This window comes from Etheostoma spectabile, chromosome 12 (genome assembly GCF_008692095.1).
Source record: "Etheostoma spectabile isolate EspeVRDwgs_2016 chromosome 12, UIUC_Espe_1.0, whole genome shotgun sequence".
NCBI classification, from domain to species: domain Eukaryota; kingdom Metazoa; phylum Chordata; class Actinopteri; order Perciformes; family Percidae; genus Etheostoma; species Etheostoma spectabile.
Window position 1 is genome coordinate 2,324,456 of NC_045744.1, and position 16,010 is coordinate 2,340,465.

The following is a 16,010-nucleotide window of genomic DNA, read 5'->3' on the forward strand; positions in this document are numbered from 1 at the left end:
AGGAATGGATGTTGATGATGATCACAGACTGGAATAGGTCAACTTTTACTCAATACTATTTCAAAACCACTTCAATTGTTTTTTTCAAATGCTATTAAATTGAATAATACGCCACAAAATTAATAAAAGTAGAGATCTTGCCAAAGAGCGTTGTGCGGAATCAATCATGTTATTTTGGGGAATTAAAAAGAACATTGATATAGGACAACGGGTCAATTTGACCTGAGGACAACATGAGGGTTAAACCAACCAATCTCTATGAGCTTTTGCGTTGTTACATTCAAACTTTAAATCTGCTCTACTCTTTGTTGCGACCCCCCGCCACCCCATCCCCTCCAGTTCTCATCATTCCCAGCACCCAGGGGTCCTCCATTTTCGAAATTCCGCTCCACATCCCTTCCATCCAGATCTTCAGGCTTCCTTCATCCCCTCCACCAGTGTCTAGACTCCATCAGCCTCTATGTTTAACCCTCATCTTGTCAATTTTGTCACAAAAACGGGCCGTCGCAATAATTGCTGAAAATGTCAACTTTAAAAATATCCAAAAGACTTTGGAAAAAACACCAAAAACATTAAAAAAAGCACCAACAACAGTGAAAAAGTAACACAAATGTCAGAAAAAGCGATAAACATAAAAGTGACCATGGGCAACGGGAAGACAACACAAGGGTTAACATTGCGATGGAGTCTAATCGCCAAAGACTAACATATCAACCTTTTATGCACCAGGTTCATTTCACTCTTCAATGAAGTCTCTCCTGATCGAAATATAATTGACAGGCTAAAACATCCTAGATGCTGTTTTTGTAAAGGACTTGTGTGGTTCTTTAAAAACAACATCTAGGGGGAGAACAATTATATTTATCTCGCTATCACTGTTTCATCTTTAAATAACTCCAGTGATGTAACAAATATTTAGAAGTCTGACTGTGTCGCTGATCAGATGGACAGTTGTTGGTTTTAAACTCACGACTCAAACACTGGGCCAAACATGCATTGTAATTCCATGTCTCCGAATCCCTCCAATGGAAAACAACCTCACGGCCCACCTCTCTCCCAAAGTAGCAGCGACGTACACAAATAGTGGGAAAGATACTGGAATGAGCCTTACCTGACTCGGCCGGACGTGTTCTTGAGCACTGTGGCTGCAAACAGCTGGGACACTCCAACCAAACTCACCCCATCAACCTCCACTATCTGGTCATTCACCTGAATCCTAGAGACAGACACACAGACAGAGACAGACACAGACACAGACAGAGAAAAAGACAGAGAAAGAGACAGAGACAGACAGACAGAGACAAACACAGACAGAGAAAAAGACATACACAGACAGACAGAGACAAACACAGACAGAGAAAGACACAGACAGACAGAGACACCGAGACAGACAGAGAAAAAGACATACACAGACAGACAGAGACAAACACAGAGACAGACACAGACAGAGACAGACACAGATAGACAGACAGAGACACCCAGACAGAGAGAGACAGAGAAAAAGACATACACAGACAGACAGAGACAAACACAGACAGAGAAAGACACAGACAGACAGACAGAGACAGAGACAGACACAAATAGACAGAGATACCGAGACAGACAGACACACACACACACACACACACACACTTTATTAGAGCCACACTCCAGTCCCTGGTAAACAGGAGAGACTGATGTTAAAATGGACCTCAGATCCTTGTGAGTTGCTCCTCCTTCAGTGACCGTCTTGACAAAGATTCCCAGTTTTTCCAGTCCCTGGTCGGCTCCTACACCCATTCCTATTATACTGATGCCCAGGCCCTCTTCTCCTATAAGGAAACCAGGAACATATCCTCAAATTAACAACTATTATCTATTATTGAAATAAGTGTGGAAGGGGAGAAAATATTGTGAAAAGTCTGTTTTTTAACCCATTATATGTCAGCCTTGTATTGCCCATATGCCTACATACGACCCGTTACATGATTTATTTTCTTGCTGGGGCCCGATACATAATCTGATAGACATGGTAAAGAGACGCTACACACCCTTCTCTATCTCCACTGGAAAGACATCCATCCTGTCCACTCTCTTCTCCAGCTCAAACTCGGCCGAGGCGGACACCGGGTCAATGTCCTCATTGTGTCTGTCGTACTCTGCATTAGAGTAAGTGCTGTACACCTGAAAGACAAGCATTCAATATAGGGTTTATTATGTTAACGCTGATGTCCAATTCAGGCCTACTGACAATTAGAGATGCAAAGATGACTTGTCAACTAGTAAATCCGAGTCATTTTTATGGAAATAAATTCCAGTTTGTTACATGTGAATATTTTCTAGTTTCTTCACTCCTCTATGACAGTAAACTGAATATATTTGAGAGGTGTGACAGAACAAGACAGTAGAGGACATCATCTTGGGCTTTGGGAAACACTGATCGACATCTTTCAACATTTACTGACATTTCATAGACCGAACTTATCGAGAAAACAATAGACAATGACAATAAGCTTTAGTTGCAGCCCTGCTGAAGATAGTTTTATGCTGTGATAGCTTGTACATGTGTTCAACACGCAGCAGACTGTGAGGACAACCATCTGTAGCTATTGACACAACACAACACTGTTTATGTTGGCAAGTCTGTCAGAGTGTGAGAGTGTCAGAGAGGAGCAGGAAGTGCAGACACACACAAATAGTCGTTTGATGAACTGAGCCAGATTAATGCCACACACACCCACAGAAATGTATTCTGTGCCTTTATATATTGAGACAACTCTGAGCCGAGTGCTGGCTTAACAAAGCATGTGGGATCTTGCCTTTCCTCCCCCTCTAATGGATTAGAAACATGGCTTTGGTCTAACACTTCACTTATATGGATCCCAACACCAGCTGGAAGTAACAGATCCACCATAAAGAGCATGAATTTAATGACCCTGCAGCTGTCAATTACGTGAACAATGAATGCACAAAGCCTGCATGTGTACCATTTGTCTTTCAAGGCTTCTCTTACCTTGATAGGTGCTGACGTGAACCGGACTTTTCTCTTTGAAACTTCTGCTGCATCCTCCTCCTCCTGGTCGGCCAGTTCAGGCACACCGGGAATTTCCTCATATTGCAATGAAAGCAGATTTCCATGTAAAGAGTTTTCCCATTCCTGACACGGATGCTCTGGGTGAGAGTGGGATTCCTGCTCATGCACAAACGCACCGTTCTCAATCCCACAGATAAGTGCACACCCTGCCTGGTCCTCGTTGCCCTCTCTGATTTCATCTTTTCCATCACTGCCTTCTCTGCGCTGCTCGGATGCTGAACCTCTTTTCCCCTCAGTTCTTTCCTTCTCTATCCTCTGTTTGCATTCTTCTTCTCCACCTATCCTCTTTCCCACACTGTATTGCTCAACTTCCCTGTCATCATTCTCCTCATGCATCACGTCGCTCTCTGTCCTTCCAGCACTTTCTTCCCCAGTCTTTTTCTCCCTGTTGTCCCTCTTTTCTGTTGCAATGAACTGGGTGTTCTGCCCCTGCCTTTCACCCTCCCATTCTTCATCCACCTGCTGATACTTGTCTCTTTCACCTTCACGGCCTTCCATAGTCTCTCTTTTACATGACATGCTGTCTGATGCTGACTCCTTCTGGTGGTCTTCTGAGGGAACATCTGGTCCACCTCCTCTTGCTCTCTGTTCCACTCGGTTTTCCACCATACAAGGTCCAGGTGTTTCCATGCTGGGCTCTTCAAAAACATCATCCACTAGCTCCTGCACACATTCTCCTACAACCATGTACTTTCCCACCTCATCCTTATGCCAGTTTTTGTCCTCTTTCCGCTCCTTTTCTTCCTCGTTCTCATCACTTTCTGATGACCCGTTCTTTACGTCAACTAGTTCCGCCCTCACTGGCTCCTCAGGAGTCAAGTAGAGGTTAGGAGTTGCACTTGCTGTCCTTTCTTCCACGGTTTGTGACTCTGTGGTTTGACCATGTCTGTCAGGATAGGAGGGAGATTTGCAGGATGATTCACCGGGGCCATCGGATACGGAAGGTGTTGGGTGCCTTGTCAGCGAGGCCTGTGGAGAAGGTTTTGGCAAGGAAACATTTATGATGGGTAGGTTTATGGATTTGTCTTTATCAAAGCTACCCCCCTCTTTTTCCACCTGGCTGGCTCCTACTGTCCCCTCTTCCCCTTCTTCTTTACCATCCGCCTTGCTTCCCCTACCTTTTGAAACCTGTCCTCCACCACCTCCAACCTCCATTACCTTGGTCTCAAACAACATCCGGGTGACAGAGAACTTCTGAGCCAGTGCAACTCTGTCAATATCCGCTATCTCCTCTGATCTGCTTGATTTATCCTGCAGGGAAGATTCTGGAAGAGAAATGTTGCCCGTGGTGCTCAGAACAGACGAGGACATGACGACTGAACGTCTGGATGCAGGGAAAGGTGACGTTTGGAGGGGTGTGGAGCCAGAACTCTGCACCGGACCTCCATCTGGTTTCAGCTGCTGGTTGTCCATTTGCAGGAAGATGTTGTCTCGGATCTTGGTCCCCCTGGTGCTGTGGACTCGTCCTCTGCTCCCTGTGGCTCCACTGGTGCAGCTGTCGGACATCATTGGATCTGACAGGCTGGATGGCAGCCTGGTTGGGTGCACAGCAGAGTGCAGGGCAGCAGCAGTTGCTGGTTGTAGACTGGTCGGAGTGTCAAATGAACATTTGATGGCATGGAAGTCAGACTTATAGGTTATCCTGTGAGGGGAGGCGCTCCGGCCTTTAATATCCGTCCGCATCATCTGGGAATGGAGGTTCTCAGAAGGGGAAAAAAACTGGAGGAGTTTTTCACAGCTAATGGAGTCACCTAGGCAAGTGTTGAGCAGGTAGATAGTTTAAGGACGAGCTGGAACAGTGGAATGGTAGCAATAAGGCAAGAAATATGCTGGATAATAGTGGGGTTTAAGAGGTCATACTGCATCTAACTGTTGATTGCAGGGGATGGTGAAGGCAGGCCCTGGAAACTCCATTGGCATCAGGTAGTCTTAAGATATTGATTCACCATCACCACAGCAAGTCTCCTGGAAGAGTGGTTTGAGAAAAAAGGAAAGTACAACACATTCACTAAGCTCAACTGACACAACTCAGCGGGTCATTCATGCAAATTACTGCCCAGTCAAACTATCAAGTGCTTTACTTAGACTTGCAGTTATCAATGCTAAAATAAAAAAATTAACTCTGAGGCTGCTCAGTACTCACACTCACTGCGTAATTGGACTGGGAGCACCGTCCAAATCACAAACGTTGACAGACTGGGCGTTTCTGTTACACAACTAGGCTACTTACAATTAACCTGTTTGGAGTAGCAATAGTCCTCTGGACAACCGCTGCGTTCGCGTACGCTCGGGAAATTAACTACCAGTAGGCCTACACCGGAACTCGGTTAAATGCGCTTTTAATAACAGCTGAGATCTAACCATATTTTCCTTTTAAAGTCTTGTTATTATGCGTGAAATAAAAATCTGAAGCAAGTATGTGAACGTTTTATTATTTGTCACTGTTGGTAAATTAATCAGCTGAGGTACAGGAGCTTCCGACAGTCATTAAAGGCAGCAATTCTCACCAACCTGGCTAGAGTGCGCGCGCAGTTTAAAGTTCGTGACCGTAGTTCTTCAGACACGATGGGTCGCCCTGAGCGTCAATAAACCGTGAAGTAAACCGAATTATGTAATATAAACTGAATAATAATAATAATAATGGTAGATATGGAGCATTTTCGTCCACTACCACCGACCGCTTCGTCTTACCGGAGTGTTCGTCTGCAGCCCGCCGGCGCCGACGGCTCCCTCCCGGCGATAAATACAGACAGATGGCGACTCATGTCTCTAAATACTGTAAATGGATTATCCTCCGGTAATCCTGTGTAAACTACTCCGGTAACTGTGAAACACTGACGGGCAGCGGGTACCAGCACTGGGGCTAGTTAGCCTACATTTGCAGGGCCAATTGTTACATCTGAGCCCTATCATTTATTCACTTAGTTCAACCTGTTAAAATATGGCCATGTGTTGAATACACATTCATAAAATGCCTAAGTGGGAAGGCTAATATAATGACAGTGATGCTTTCTATTATAATAGATCACTATTTTGTTACTGTATCTCTCCATAATAGCCAGTGATATTCATTTTGGCATCATACTTCTCAATACTCATCCTATATTTCATTTATATTTATATTATGTGCTGTGTGTACTGATTTTGCTGCTGTTACACCATCATTTCCCTTTTTTGGGATCAATATCTATCAATCTATCTATCTATCTATCTATCTATCTATCTATCTATCTATACACTGTAGTTGTAGCGTACACTGTAAAACATGCAGGTTACTGCTACGTGCACTTACCTTTACCTGTCTTCCAGCATCTTTGCCAGCGTTGCCATCTGCTGTGAAAGCCGGTATCACTCTGGCAGAGGTTCTCCTGGACTCAGAGGTAAGCCTTGTGTGGATATTCACCTGTGTGCATAATGCCAGTTAGTACATTCAGCCTCATCTTGCACTGTCTACCTGTGTGTGTGAGGCAGAGTAGAGCAGTGATGCAGCACCTGCTGATGTATGTGTTTGTGCCTACCTACCTGTGTCTGTGTGTGTGTGTGTGTGTGTGTGTGTGTGTGTGTGTGTGTGTGTGTGTGTGTGTGTGTGTGTGTGTGTATGATGCCAGTGGGTAAGTCGGTGCAGTACCTATGCCTGTCTGTAAGCTGGCTTTTGTGGCAAATGGACTGGACTCAACTGGACTGGACTGATCCGTGCAGAGCCGAAAGAATGGTTGTTCTGCTCAGTGTGACCTGGATCTGACTGGTGACCATTGTCCCAGGTGGCACTGGGACCTAGTTGATATAAATACCGGCCAATCACAAAAGCCTTCTTCTGAATGAGGCTAGCCAAAGGAGGGAGGGGTAGTGAATTGAAGTAGAGATAGAAAATGAGGGAGTGATGTCAGGGTGGGTGGCAAAGTAAATTTAGGCTGCAAGAAAGTGAGTGAGGCAGAGTAGACGGACACAAAGACTGGAGGCAGAGATTTAACCTGGATTGGTAGGAGCAGTGGCAATCTAATGAATTGAGTGGTACACTTGGAGAGAACATTAAATGACAGGTATGATTGCTGCTTCAAAATAAAAGCACATACCCTCAGCAGTGGTAATTAATGTTGGGTTAGAAACACACAGATCTGTGTGGGCTGACATAATCCTCAACTCCCGTTTCTCTCACCAGCAGCAGGTCACCTTGACTTTTTACACTTCTTTCCACACTTCTTCTTTGTGTCCTTCCCTCCTCAAACTCACATTCCTTTTTGAAATGAAGACAGTCATGTCCGTTTGGGTTTGTGGACAGTAAGTCTCGCATTGCGAGCCCTATCTCCACAGTGCTGTGGAGGAAAGTCAGGCTACAGCACACATTCATTCTAGGATAACAGATAAAAACGGCCTGGGTTGTTTGCATTTCTTTAAAATTAAGATTAAGATTAATGTAGTAATCTGTAGTTAACATAATACATAAATTACAGTAAACTGCGGTAATCTGTAGTTACACTTATACCTACATTACAGTAAAATACAGTAATGTATAGTTACATTAATACAATAATTACATTAAACTGCACTAATCTGTAGTTACAGTAACACATAATTACAGTAAACTGCAGTACACTATATTACAGTACTGTGTTGTATGGAAAAAATGCAGTAAAATTCTGGCAACCGTGCTGCCTGTACCGTACTGTAATTTTACATGACAGTTTTTAACAGTGTATCCTTTATTAGTCCCACAAGGGGAAATTACAATATAATAATCAATCTACAACCAATCCCAATCGTCTTGGGAGGCCAAAACATCTCCTCACTACCTGCTAGCTGCCTGTCCCCTGAACACACTGTAAAAAACATCTCCTCACTATCTGCTAGCTGCCTGTCCCCTGAACACACTGTAAAAACATCTCCTCACTATCTGCTAGCTGCCTGTCCCCTGAACACACTGTAAAAACATCTCCTCAATATCTGCTAGCTGCCTGTCCCCTGAACACACTGTAAAAACATCTCCTCACTATCTGCTAGCTGCCTGTCCCCTGAACACCACTGTAAAAACATCTCCTTATCTGCTAGCTGCCTGTCGCCCCTGAACACTCTGTAAAAACATCTCCTCATATCTGCTAGCTGCCTGTCCCCTGAACACTCTGTAAAAACATCTCCTCATATCTGGCTACTCTTTCCCCTGAACCCTCTGTAAAAACATCTCCTCACTATCTGCTAGCTGCCTGTCCCCTGAACACACTGTAAAAACATCTCCTCATATCTGCTAGCTGCCTGTCCCCTGAACACCTGTAAAACATCTCCTCACTATCTGCTAGCTGCCTTGTCCCCTGAACACACTGTAAAAAACATCTCCTCACACTGCTAGCTGCTGCCCCCTGAACACACTGTAAAAAACATCTCCTCACTATTTCTCTACTCTGCCTTAGTCCCCTGAACAACTCTGGAAAAACATCTCCTCACTATCTGCTAGCTGCCTGTCCCCGGAACACACTGTAAAATGTTTATGTTCCATATTTATGTTAAAAAAGCAATATGTACATAATTATATTATTTTTTAAATTCTCAAATGTTTATGTTGCTATCAAAAATCCAGCCTCCGTGTGGCTATAGGACTAATTAAAGCTTTCAATCCTGCTTTAAGGAATTGCTACAACAATAATACTGTTCAATTCAAAAAGTCAAATTAGATGGGAAGGACAGATGCTTTCTTCAAGCAGAGATACTGTCTGACAGCTGATGATATTAGCTGTGTGTGTGTGTGTGTGTGTGTGTGTGTCTGTCATGTAGGCTGCATTTGGCAGATAGTCATGCCCCATATGGTTATCTGTTCAGTCAACCATATTTAGAGTTTCCCAGATTCAGAAGGGATTTGCACTCAATCCTCTGAACACACGCACACACACACACACGCACACACACGGACACACACACACACACACAATGCAGAAATCAAATCCCCACGTTTTGAAAATGGAAACAATCCAATAATCATCTAATCATTTAAGCTGTATTTGTGGGTCTATATGTTGAGTAGTTTTATTTATAATAAAACATATATTTTATTATACAAACATATTTTACAAACTACCTGTGTTTTGTATGCAAAAATCTTAATGTGCGTTCAATAACTAGTAACTAGTCACCTAAGCTGTCAGATGAATGTAGTGGACTGAAAAGTAGAATATTTCTTTTTGAAATGTAACAAAGTAGAAGTAAAAGGTGGCATGAAAAGGAAGTAAAGTAAAGTACAAGTACCTCAAATTTGTACTTAAGTACAGTACTTGAGCAAATCAAATTTCAATCAGTTAAAATTAAATGAGCAAAGCAGGATGTAGCAGTCATTCGTTGCTGTGAATCAGTCCGACATGTCCATTAAAATGCACTTTTTAGACCTTTTTATAAGTGTTGGTGCATCTATGAATCCATAAACAATGTTACTGCCACTTTGTGTCTAAATGTGTGTACTGCACATGTATTACATTAACAACATCAGCAATAGTCTGTGTATATTAATATGTAGAGCTTTGCACTAAGACTGACAGAGAATTCTTGAATATTTGAATTCTCCTTAAATTGAAACACATGTGCTTTGGAAAGAATCTTCCACATGAATATTTTTGTCCAGAAGGATTCTTAAATTATCATTACATGCAAGACACATTTTGAATACCGATAGCTAAGGCTTTACTTTACTACTATCCTTCATGCAATAGTTTAGTAATTCAATTCAATTTTATTTATAGTACCAATTCATAACAAGAGTTATCTCAAGACACTTTTCCAGTAGCGTAGGACTCTGACCTGCTCTATCCTGTAATTATAGACTCTATAATTTTAAACTCTATAATTTACAGATAGAGCGGTCTAGACCACTCTATAATTTACGATAAGTAGGTCTAACCCCACTCTATCTTTACAGAGAGGCAGGTCTGGACCACTCTATAATTTACAGATAAGCAGGTCTAGACCACTCATAATTTACAGATAGAGCAGGTCTGACCACTCTATATTACAGATAGAGCAGGGTCTAGAACCACCTCTAATTTACAGTAGAGTAGTCTAGACCACTCTATAATTTACAGATAGACAGGTCTAGACCACTCTATAATTTACAGAAGAGCAGGTCTAGACCACTCTATAATTTACAGATAGAGCAGGTCTAGACCACTCTATAATTACAGATAGAGCAGGTCTAGACCACTCTATAATTTACAGATAGAGTAGTCCTAGACCACTCTATAATTTTACAGATAGAGAGGTCTAGACCGCTCTATAATTACAGATAGAGTCAGGTCTAGACCACTCTATAATTTACAGATAGACAGTCTAGACCACCTATAATTTACAGATAGAGCAGGTCTAGACCACGTCAATTACGATAAGCAGTCTGACCACTCATAAATTTACAGATCAGAGCAGGTCTAGACCACTCTATAATTTACAGATAGAGGTCTAGACACTCTTACGTGACGATATATCGTCTCCCCTCTATCATTACAGATAGAGCAGGTTCTAGACCACTCTATATTTCAGAAGACAGGCTAACCGCTCATATACATAGAGTAGGTCTAGACCACTCTATAATTTACAGATAAGCAGGTCTAGACCCCACTCAAATTACAGAAGAGCAGGTCTAGTCACTCTATAATTTACAGATGAGCAGGTCTAGACCACTCTATAATTTACAGATAGAGCAGGTCTAGACCAGCTAATTTACAGATAGATAGGTCTAGACCACTCTATATTTCAATAGAGCAGGTTTAGACCGCTCTATAATTACGATAGATCAGGTCGAGACCGCTCTATAATTTACAGATAGAGTAGGTCTAGACCACTCTATAATTTACAGATGAGCAGGTCTAGACCCCACTCTATAATTTACAGAGAGATCAGGTCTAGACCGCTCTATAATTACAGATAGAGCAGGTCTAGACCCAACAGTTCTAGTAGTTCCCTCCAGAGCAAGCAACAGTGGCGAGGAAAAACTCCTTTTAGGAAGAAACCTGGGACAGACCCAGGATCTTGGTAGGGGGGTCTGACGGGGCTGGTTGGGGGTGGGGGGTGATGCACAGTGGCAATAACAGTCACAGTAAAAGATAATGAAACAGTGACAAAAAAATATATCAACTAAACAAATATATATTGAACACTGACTGACAAATGCACACACACAAACACACAAACACGCACGCACACACGTACACATGCATGCACGCCACACCGCACGCACACACGCACCACACTCACGCACTTTGTTTTAACAGATTTTCAAAACTTGCTCAATCCCCCTCCAGTATTACAGTCAAGCGACAGAAGTGCCATTTCAAAACAGTATGCAGTAAGGCAAACATACGATCTGTACGCACACCACACCCACACACACACACACACCCACACACACACACACCCACCACACACACACACACACACACGCACACTCACTCACACACACACACATGCACACATTCACACACTTTTATTCACCTGACGCAGTACAACTAATGGTTTTAATGATGTCAGCATGCAGAATGAAGGGATAAAGAGAGAGTCAACGTTGGGAGAGTCTGAGATACAACAGCGATTCTCCTGCCCCCTTGGGTCTCATTGAGTCATTTGTCATGTTACAAACACCCCTCGTGCTCCTTTTCCATCTGACCTGCACGCTTTACCAGAGCAGACACCCAACACAGAGCTAATCCCTAAAGTTCTCCCTCCTCTCCCTCCTCTCCCTGCTCTCCTCTCCCTATTTATTACAGAGAGTATGCATGGGACATACAGTATGTGATGTTTTCGTCAGTGCTGGATGCTCAAACCCTGCTCCTCCTCATCCACCCTCCTTCTCTCACTCCCTTCCTCCCTTTGGTGCGGTCATCCTGGTGACAAGCTGCATCCCTGCTGCTGCCGTTGCCTCTCTCTCATCACTTGGGTTGAAACAAAACAAGTGGAACTAACTCTACTTTGTTAGTATTCATACACCATTCCACATGAGGCATCCTTCAATGTCACAGCAGTTGCATCTCGCACTGATCTTTATTTCGGCACAAAAACATCTCTGCATGCAGAAGCGATTTTCACATACATCTTGCTCATTCTAGTTGCCTTATAGGCACGACAAGTACTGACAATGCTCTGATTTGGCTCCGCTCCCCCTTTCTAATATCAAGATCCCGTTATCATTATAATAATTTGAATATTTTAAAGAAAATAGTGTCTAACAGTTGTGGGTATTTATGTTGAATTGAATATATCTTGAATTTGGTTATGTCTTCTTATTCTGTAATAGCCTACCATTTACTGGTTTGACTGTCCTGCTGAGCAACATTTCCACAGTGATATTGATCATATGGGTTTAAATCAGTTGTATGTACACACTGTCTAAGTAAAAAGGCCTGCTTGAGCAACATCCTGTCAGATCCTCGCTTGCTTCAGTGTTTGTGTTAATTAAGCCCATAAACAACTGTTAGATAGCACTGCGTAAATAAGCAGCCCATACATTTCTCAGTCACAGTGTTGAATTGAAGGGCCAAACTAATGAGTTTTTGCGTCATCACTTTGCTACTTCCTGACCCAGTTCTCCCATATTTGCATAATGTTAAAAATGTCTATATTTATATCCCTCCCTTTTCCTAATATTGCATGCCAATTTTGTGCTGTGTGCTATCTCACAATGCCTCGCAAGGTGACTCATTGGAATTGAATAGGAACAGAGATTTCTTGCACTGCATTGCACTAGGTGGGTTTTTACTGTAGGGGGCAGGAGCGAAACTCTGCTTTTAATGTGGTGTGGCGAGCACTGCTCTGATTTATGTGTCAATTTTTATGCAACGAAGTTGAACTTTGACCCAGAGTAAGCAACATTTTCAAGAATCCCCAGAGTTGTGTTGAAGGGGGTAAGCCATCCTCCGCAAAGCGTACCTCCTATGGAGCCATTTGGTTGCTAAGAAGCCATCACCCGTCGCTAGCATTCCATTGACTGCCATTCAAAGGCTCCATTACCTTGTATCTTACGTTATGGATCCATAGCAGACATTTTCTGTAAAAATAACAATTGTGTCATAACCAAGCCACTTGCTGTCGCATAGTTGACAAATTAAAGTACAGTACCGGAGAAGCACGCAGGCTGATTTTTATATTATTATTATATTATTATTATTATTATTATATAATATATACGTATATATACGTGTATATATTAGGGGTGCATGATATATCAACTGGATATTGTTATCACAATATCACGTTGCGTAATATTATATCGAAAGTATCGCGATAAGTATGCTTTTTATATTTACTTTTATTGTTTCTAATATGTCCTGTTCTGTAGACATGCTCTTTACTTTTATTCTGCACAACTAGTAAAACATATTCTGTTCTGTAGACATGCATTTATTCATGTTTTCCACTCCAGTATGACTGTAAGTTGAAAAAAAACTGTTGTAAGAAAACTTGTTTTATTTATTATGACTCTATTTTGATGCATTTTGCAATAACTTTTGTAATTGTACATGTATTAAAGAAATACCAAAATTAATATCCTGCATAAACCCCCTGGTGAAAGTAGTAGAAATATCCATTCCAGTGCAAGACATACAAGTCTCCCATGTTCTATGAAACACATTATCTTTAGAATGAACTTGACCTGTTGATATATTCTTTAATTATATATAATCAAATATGCTTATTTTAATTAGCAGGCCCTTCCCGTCGCCCATACATGCAGACAGACGACACATCTGCACGTCCTGATGGAAACAGCGACACCAGCAGCAGCCAGTGGTTGAGCGAGGCAGCGGGGAGGAGGGGGGGGCAGCTCACATCCACAACGACCACCGACACAACCGGGAACGCATCGCCGCGTTCACCGACACACGACCGGGGAAGATGGTCGCGGTGCACACGTCGCCCAACGCGTCTCCGTCGGCGGAGTGGATCTGCTGTCTGGACAAAAGGTGGGTGAATACACTTCCACGAGACACTTCACACACAGCAACGTCTTCCCAACCTCTCTCTCATTCATCCGCGTCAACGTGATCAATGCAACCGGCGATCGCTGCGTGTGTGTGTGTGTGTGTGAGTGTGCAATAATAGCATGGTACGCCTTGTTTTTAGCCTATGATAGGTTACTGGCATTTTCAGTGAATGTAAATACCCTTCATGCAGTGATGGTAAAGGCTTCAATGCATAACAATATAAAAAGATCCTGTTTTTTTTTTATCTGCACGGTCAAAAAGGCGTTGGTGGCTTCGAGGGTGTCTTTGCACGGCACGGCTCTGATAGCGGGCTAATGAGGCGCACATGGTTTATGGCTGTCTGCACCACTCAAATTGCCATACATTTTTAAAATACTACTGTGGCGTGGATGCAATAGTGATTTTCTCATAATAAATGAGAGGCAGGTCAGTGCACTGCCCCCCCACACACACACATTCATTTTTTCCCCACAGTGCTGCATGTGCGACTGGATTTGTCTGATCTGACAGGACAGCCAATTACAGAATATGGAGCCTATTAAGAACTCTTCACAATCCAGAAGCTGTAAAAACCTTTCAGTCCATACTGTATTTGTCCAGTTATGCCAGTTAGCATTAAAAGACCCACGCTGCATGCATACTGTGCCATACATAGTAGGCCGTAGTACAGGGACAGGTCTTGAATAAAAATAGACGATGAAAGGGCAGATATTCCCTAATTGCTCTATAGATGATGCACATCACTCATAAAACAAGCAAAAATTCATAAGACATGCACCCCACAGCTCACACCCACACATAATGTACACACCTCACTATGACACATCCCCACGTTACTATTGGCAACCTGAAGCTACCATCTTGTCTTCCCATCCTCACCTGTAAGAAGACTGGATGCTCGGTCTAAATACAATGTGCTGCTGTAATTTATCACCAGTGGAAGTAAGTGTATAGGGCTGCAACTAGCCGTTATTTTCATATATAATTAAAATTTAAAAAAACAATGTGCCAATTTCAGTTTTATGTTGATTGAGTAATCTATTTGTTGACTTATTGTTTCAGCGTTGGTTGAGTGGAATTTGATGTTGATTGTTGAGAATTGGGTAACACATGACAAAGTCACTGTGAGAGGGATGTGACTCCTACTGTGCTGCAATGTTTACAATAAATCAAACTCAACAGCACGCTACCATACTGTATATCCTAAAAAAGGGCTGGGCAATATATCATTTATGGATATTGTGATACGAGACTAGATATCTTCTTAGATTTTGGATATGGTAATATGGCTATTGGTATATGTTAGTATGGCTGGTTTTAAAGGCTACATTACAGTAAATTGATGTCATTTTCGGAACTTACCGGACTGTTCTACCAGTTCTATTATTTGCCTTTGACCACATTGTCATAATGTTACTATTACCGTTGATTATTTGCCACAAATCTCATTGTGTAACTATTTAGTGAAAACACCGTGCCAATCCTACAATATCGTCGCAATATCGATATTGAGGTGTTTGGTCAAGAATATTGTGATTTTCTCCAGATTGCCCAGCCCTACCTTAAACCAAATGCAGCAGATATACCGCAGTAGGCAGTGTCAGTGTCAGGAAAGGCAGCCATGGTTGTAAGATAAGACTGGACAGGATCTCATTGGAGAGCACTCAGTGCTCCTCAGCTGTGCACCTCCTCATTCAATCAATATCCATCAGCGTGGGTGTATGTGTAAGTGTGTGAGTGTGTGAGTGTGTGTGTGTGTGCATTTGGGAGCTTTCATCTACAGTAACTGTTGATGTTAAGGGTAAGAGGCGAGGAGATGGGGACGCTAAAAGAAAGACACCGGTTAAGCTACGACTGTCTATAATATATCTGTCCAAAGACATTTATTGCCGATGTCTGTGAAGTATGTGAGACGAGATGAGATTTGTTTTGGGCCAGGCAGGTTAGACGGCATCGTCAATACACACACACACACACACACACACACACAC

The 16,010-nt window shown here is 42.5% G+C and overlaps 2 protein-coding genes across 10 annotated transcripts in view; one reads left to right on the top strand and one right to left on the bottom strand.

Annotated features, from left to right (window-relative positions):
• LOC116698828 (neurabin-1) overlaps positions 1-6,633 on the bottom strand; it is a 14,695-nt gene extending 8,062 nt beyond the window's left edge. For 5 of the 9 annotated variants that reach the window (XM_032531024.1, XM_032531026.1, XM_032531022.1 and 2 more), the window contains exons 1-5: positions 6,366-6,633; positions 2,993-5,038; positions 2,031-2,163; positions 1,691-1,811; positions 1,112-1,216 (exon numbers count right to left, since the gene is read on the bottom strand). In XM_032531024.1, coding sequence (XP_032386915.1) covers positions 1,112-1,216; positions 1,691-1,811; positions 2,031-2,163; positions 2,993-4,759 — 2,126 coding nt within the window. In that variant the 5' untranslated portion in view covers positions 4,760-5,038; positions 6,366-6,633. Of the gene's footprint in view, positions 1-1,111; positions 1,217-1,690; positions 1,812-2,030; positions 2,164-2,992; positions 5,039-5,216; positions 5,307-6,365 lie in introns of those variants that run through there. The other 4 variants (XM_032531023.1, XM_032531020.1, XM_032531019.1 and 1 more) reach the window with 4 other exon arrangements.
• Positions 6,634-13,812: 7,179 nt separating this feature from the next.
• The window catches only part of LOC116698831 (rap guanine nucleotide exchange factor 4), a 29,616-nt gene continuing 27,418 nt past the window's right edge, over positions 13,813-16,010 (top strand). Inside the window, exon 1 of the mRNA XM_032531030.1 lies at positions 13,813-13,998. Coding sequence (XP_032386921.1) covers positions 13,931-13,998 — 68 coding nt within the window. The 5' untranslated portion in view covers positions 13,813-13,930. The remainder of the gene's footprint in view (positions 13,999-16,010) is intronic.